The sequence below is a fragment of the Petromyzon marinus genome, chromosome 68, assembly GCF_048934315.1.
Source record: "Petromyzon marinus isolate PM22_M1 ecotype Great Lakes invasive population chromosome 68, UKy_Petmar_22M1.pri1.0, whole genome shotgun sequence".
NCBI classification, from domain to species: Eukaryota; Metazoa; Chordata; class Hyperoartia; order Petromyzontiformes; family Petromyzontidae; genus Petromyzon; species Petromyzon marinus.
In genome coordinates this window covers 2,639,396-2,645,635 of record NC_133734.1, presented here as the reverse complement: position 1 = coordinate 2,645,635, position 6,240 = coordinate 2,639,396, and the positions used below count along the sequence as shown (strand labels likewise).

General features: G+C 57.0%; 1 protein-coding gene across 2 annotated transcripts in view; it reads right to left on the bottom strand.

Moving 5' to 3' along the window:
- Positions 1–653: 653 nt before the first annotated feature.
- Positions 654–6,240, bottom strand: part of LOC116937962 (uncharacterized) — a 45,178-nt gene continuing 39,591 nt past the window's right edge. The window contains exons 3-4 of one of the 2 annotated variants that reach the window (XM_076054752.1): positions 5,518–5,606; positions 654–1,872 (exon numbers count right to left, since the gene is read on the bottom strand). In XM_076054752.1, coding sequence (XP_075910867.1) covers positions 1,746–1,872; positions 5,518–5,606 — 216 coding nt within the window. In that variant the 3' untranslated portion in view covers positions 654–1,745. The remainder of the gene's footprint in view (positions 1,873–5,517; positions 5,607–6,240) is intronic. The other variant, XM_076054751.1, reaches the window with a different exon arrangement.

Genomic DNA, 6,240 nt, shown 5'->3' with positions numbered 1-6,240 from the left:
AACCGCCATTCGCCACTAAGTGGCGGTGACGTCACCACGACGCTTGTGCCAGGCTATGTGCACCGTGAGGCCACACACACACACTCTCACACACACACACTCTCTCTCTCACATCCACACACACACACTCTCACACACACACACTCTCTCTCTCTCTCACATCCACACACACACTCTCACATCCACACACACACACTCTCTATCACATCCACGCACACACACATTCTCTCACATCCACACACACACACTCTCACTCTCCCTCTCTCACATCCACACACACTCTCTCTCTCTCTCCCTCAATCTATATTCTTCCTCTATCCTCCTGTCTCTTTCCCACTCACCCATCCACTCACGCATTCACTCACTCACTCACTCACCCAATGACCCCATAACTCACCCACTCACTGACCCACCCATTCACTCACCCACCCACTCACCCATTCAAACACTCACTCAACCACCCAATGACCCTATAACTCACTCACCCTTTGACCCGATAACTCACCCACCCACTCACTGACCCACCCACTCACTCACCCACCCACTCACCCATTCAAACACTCACTCACCCAATGACCCTATAACTCACCCACCCAAATACCCTATAACTCACCTACCCACTCACTGACCCACCCACTCACTCACCCACCCACTCACCCATTCAAACACTCACTCACCCAATGACCCTATAACTCACCCACCCACTCACTGACCCACTCACTCACCCACAACGCACTCACCCACCCACTCACCCATTCACTCAATCACTCACTCACCAAATGACCCGCTAACTCACCCACGCACCCACTCATCTACCCAATGACCCACTCACCCACAACTCACTCACCTATCCACCGACTCACTCACTCACTCACCCTCCCATCCACTCACTCAACCATTTACCTACCACCCATACACACAAAGATAAAGCTCCCACGTATAGCCCAAACGCACCATTGGGGCAAGTGCTGTCAGCGAGCAGCAGCCCCCCGCTGGCTGAGCGGGGGTGTGGGGGGAGTGGAGTGGTAAGAAGCACCCCGCAAGACCGCCTTTGTCTCTCTGGAGATGTGTGAACAAGAGCTTCACAGCTTATCGGATTCCTCCAGTCTAAATAAAGGTTACCTGGTTATCATATTAGCACGCACAAACATATACAGCAGGTAACTAACTTTAGTCAGAGTCAACCTACATACAAAGACAAAGACAAAGATCCCCCGTATAGCCTGTAACAGACTCACACGCACAAAGACACAGATCCCCCATATAGCCTTAACAGGCTGCGGGGGCAAGTGCTGTTAGCGAGTAGCAGCAGCAGCAACAGCAGCAGCAGCGCCTATGAAGGCTACCGGACAACTGTGGGACACACGACGGTGGGGGGGGGGAGGGGGTGGGTGGGTTGACCAGCAAAACCACCACGCCCGGCCGCCTTTGTCTCCCCAGTGGCGATGCTCGCTGCACACCGCAGCCCCAGCTGACTCATTTGAGGCTGAGTCGACCTCGGGGGGGAGGCCCAGGACCGTCTCAGATCATCGCTGGCGGCGGCGGCGTCGTTCGTGAGCGGGAACTGAACCGGGTGTCACGGTCGGGTTCGTAGCGGCACCACCGCTCCCAACCCCCCCCCGCCGCACGAACGCACACTGGGCGCTCGGCCTTCTATCTCCCGTCGCGGCAGCGTGAACCTGTGATTGGCAGGCGAGTCACGTGGTGGTGGTGGTGGTGGTGATGTTGGGGGTTAAGAGTGGGCGTCATGGCTTACTCGTCACGCTGACGGTGGTGGTGATGGCGGTGATTCCCAGGCTGTTGGATGCTTGGCAGGACAGCGGTCCCGAGTGCAGGCTGCCGACCCGGGAGATCGTGAGTCGGGAAATCCCCCTGCAGGGCAAGGACACAGCTCGGCACCACGCAGGCGACTGGGGGCAAGTGGCTGTTGAGGAGGAATCCAGCGACTCGCAAAACCCGCTGGCTTGTTCACTCACTCGTCCACCCAACCAGCCACTCACTTAGCCACTCACTCACCCACTCACCCACCCAGCTACTCACCCACCCAGCTACTCACCCACCCAGCTACTCACCAACCCACTGGCTTGTTCACTCACTCATCCACCCAACCAGCAACTCACTTACCCACCCACTCACCCACCCACTCATCCACCCACTCACCCACCCAGCTACTCACCCACCCAGCTACTCATCCACCCAGCTACTCACCAACCCACTTGCTTGTTCACTCACTCATCCACCCAACCAGCCACTCACTTACCCACCCACTCACCCACTCACCCACCCAGCTACTCACCCACCCAGCTACTCATCCACCCAGCTACTCACCAACCCACTGGCTTGTTCACTCACTCATCCACCCAACAAGCAACTCACTTACCCACCCACTCACCCACCCACTCATCCGCCCACTCACCCACCCACTTACTCACCCACCAGCCACTCATCAACCCACTGGTTGTTCACTTACTCATCCACCGACCCACCCAGCTACTCACCAACCCAGCTACTCACCCACCCACCCAGCCACTCACCCACCCACTGGCTTGTTCACTCACTCATCCACCCAACCAGCCACTCACTTACCCACCCACTCACCCACCCAACCAGCCACTCACCAACTTACCCACACACTCACTCAATCACTCACTCACCCATCCAACCAGCCACCCACTCACCCACCCAGTGATCCACCGACTCACCCACCCACTCACCCCACCCACTCATCCACACACCCACCCACTCACCCACTCACTCACTCACCCACTCACTCACTCACCCACTCACTCACTCACTCACCTACCCACTCACCCATTCAAACACTCACTCCCTCACCCACTAACTCACCCACTCACCCACCCACTCACCCACTCACCCACTCACTCACCCACTCACTCACCCACTCACTCACTCACCCACCCACTCACCCACCAACCCACTCACCCACCCACCCACTCACTCAACCACTCACCCACTCACCCACTCACACCCACTCACCCACTCACCCACTCACTCACCCACTCACCCACCCACTCACCCACATAATCACCCACCCACTCACTCACCCACTCACTCACTCACTGACCCACTCACTCACCCACCCACTCACTCACCCACCCAGTCACTCACTCACTCACTCACCCACTCACTCACTCACCACCCACCCACCCACTCACTCACTCACTCACCCACTCAATCACTCACCCACTCACCCACCCACCCACGCACTCACTCACTCACTCACCCACTCACTCACTCACCCACTCACCCACTCACTCACTCACTCACCCACCCACTCACTCACTCACCCACTCACCCACCGACTTACTCACCCACTCACCCACCGACTCACTCACCCACTCACTCACCCCCCCACTCACCCACCCACTCACTCACCACTCACCCACCCACTCACTCACTCACCACTCACCCACCCACTCACCCACTCACCCACTCACTCACTCACCCACTCACTCACCCACCCACCCACTCACTCACCCACCCACTCACCCACCCACTCACCCACTCACTCCCTCACCCACCCACCCACCCACTCACCCACCCACTCACTCACTCACTCACCCACTCAGTCACTCACCCACTCACCCACCCACTCACCCACCCACTCACCCACCCACTCACTCACCACTCACCCACCCACCCACTCACCCACTCACACACTCATCCACTCAACCACTCACCCACTCACTCACTCACTCATCCACCTACTCACTCACTCACCCACTCACCCACCGACATACTCACCGACTCACCCACCGACTCACTCACCCACTCACTCACCCCCCCACTCACCCACCCACTCACTCACCACTCACCCACCCACCCACTCACTCACTCACTCACCACTCAACCACCCACTCACCCACTGACTCACTCACCCACTCACTCACCCACCCACCCACTCACTCACCCACCCACTCACCCACCCACTCACCCACGCACTCCCTCACCCACCCACTCACCCACTCACCCACTCATCCACTCACCCGCTCACCCACCCACTTACTCACCCACTTACTCACCCACTCACTCACTCACTCACCCACCCACTCACCCACCCACCCACTCACCCACCCACTCACCCACCCACTCACCCACCCACTCACTCACCACTCACCCACCCACCCACTCACCCACTCACACACTCATCCACTCAACCACTCACCCACTCACTCACTCACTCATCCACCTACTCACTCACTCACCCACTCACCCACCGACATACTCACCGACTCACCCACCGACTCACTCACCCACTCACTCACCCCCCCACTCACCCACCCACTCACTCACCACTCACCCACCCACCCACTCACTCACTCACTCACCACTCAACCACCCACTCACCCACTGACTCACTCACCCACTCACTCACCCACCCACCCACTCACTCACCCACCCACTCACCCACCCACTCACCCACGCACTCCCTCACCCACCCACTCACCCACTCACCCACTCATCCACTCACCCGCTCACCCACCCACTTACTCACCCACTTACTCACCCACTCACTCACTCACTCACCCACCCACTCACCCACCCACCCACTCACCCACCCACCAACTCACTCATTCACCCACTCGCCCACTCACTCACTCACTCACCCACTCACTCACTCACCCACTCACCCACCCACTCACCATCCAACTCACTCACCCACTCACCCACCCACTCACCCACTCACCCACTCACCCACCCACTCACCCACTCACTCACCCACTCACTCACTCACCCACTCACCCACCCACTCACCCACTCACCCACTCACTCACTCACCCACCAACTCACTCACCCACTCACTCACCCACCCATCCACTCACTCACCCACCCACCCACTCACCCACCCACTCACTCACTCACCACTCACCCACCCACCCACTCACCCACTCACTCACTCACCCACTCACCCACCCACCCACCCACTCACTCACTCACCCACCCACCCACCCACTCACCAACCCACCCACTCACTCACCTACTCACTCACCACTCACCCACCCACCCACTCACTCACCCACCCACCCACCCACTCACCCACCCACCCACCCACTCACCCACCCACCCACTCACTCACTCACCCACCCACCCACCCACTCACTCACCCACCCACTCACCCACCCACTCACCCACTCACTCACTCACTCGACCACCCACCCACCCACTCACCCACTCACCCACTCACCCACCCACCCACCCACTCACTCACCCACCCACTCACCCACTCACTCACCCACCCACTCACTCACTCACTCACCCACTCACCCACCCACCCACTCACCCACCCACTCACCCACCCACTCACTCACTCACCCACCCACTCACTCACCCACTCACCCACTCACCCACTCACTCACTCACCTACTCACTCACTCACTCACCCACTCACCAACCCATCCACCCACCCACCCACTCACTCACCCACCCACTCACCCACTCACTCACTCACCCACCCACTCACTCACCCACTCAGTCACTCCCCACTCACTCACTCACTTCTTGGTTGTGATCCGCACTCCCTTCCCCTTCTTCAGGCGCACTCCATTCAGGAGCCACGCGTACTCAGCGCTTCCCGATGCCTCGCACTGACACGGAGACACAGGCACAGACAAAGCTTCCCCGTGTAGCCCATGCAGCCTGTAGGGACAAGTGCATTTAGAAGCGTGCGTTGTATGTACTACCTATGCAGTACATACAATGCACCTCATGTAGCCACCCGTGATAATCGGAGGCAGTGTATAGTGTAGTGTATAGTGTAGTGTATAGCAGTGTAGTGTATAGCAGTGTATAGTGTAGTGTATAGCAGTGTAATGTATAGCAGTGTAGTGTATAGTGTAGTGTATAGTAGTGTAGTGTATAGTAGTGTAGTGTATAGTGTATAGTAGTGTATAGTATAGTGTATAGTGTAGTGTATAGCGTAGTGTATAGCAGTGTAGTGTATAGTAGTGTATTGTATAGCGTAGTGGTAAGTGTAGTGTATAGTGTAGTGTATAGCAGTGGAGTGTTTAGTAGTGTAGTGTATAGTGTAGTGTATAGCAGTGTAGTGTATAGTGTAGTGTATAGTGTAGTGTATAGCAGTGTAGTGTATAGCAGTGTAGTGTATAGTGTAGTGTGTAGTGTAGTGTATGGTGTAGTGTGTAGTGTAGTGTATAGTGTAGTGTATAGTAGTGTAGTGTATAGTGTAGTGTATATTAGTGTATAGTAGTATATATTGAAGTG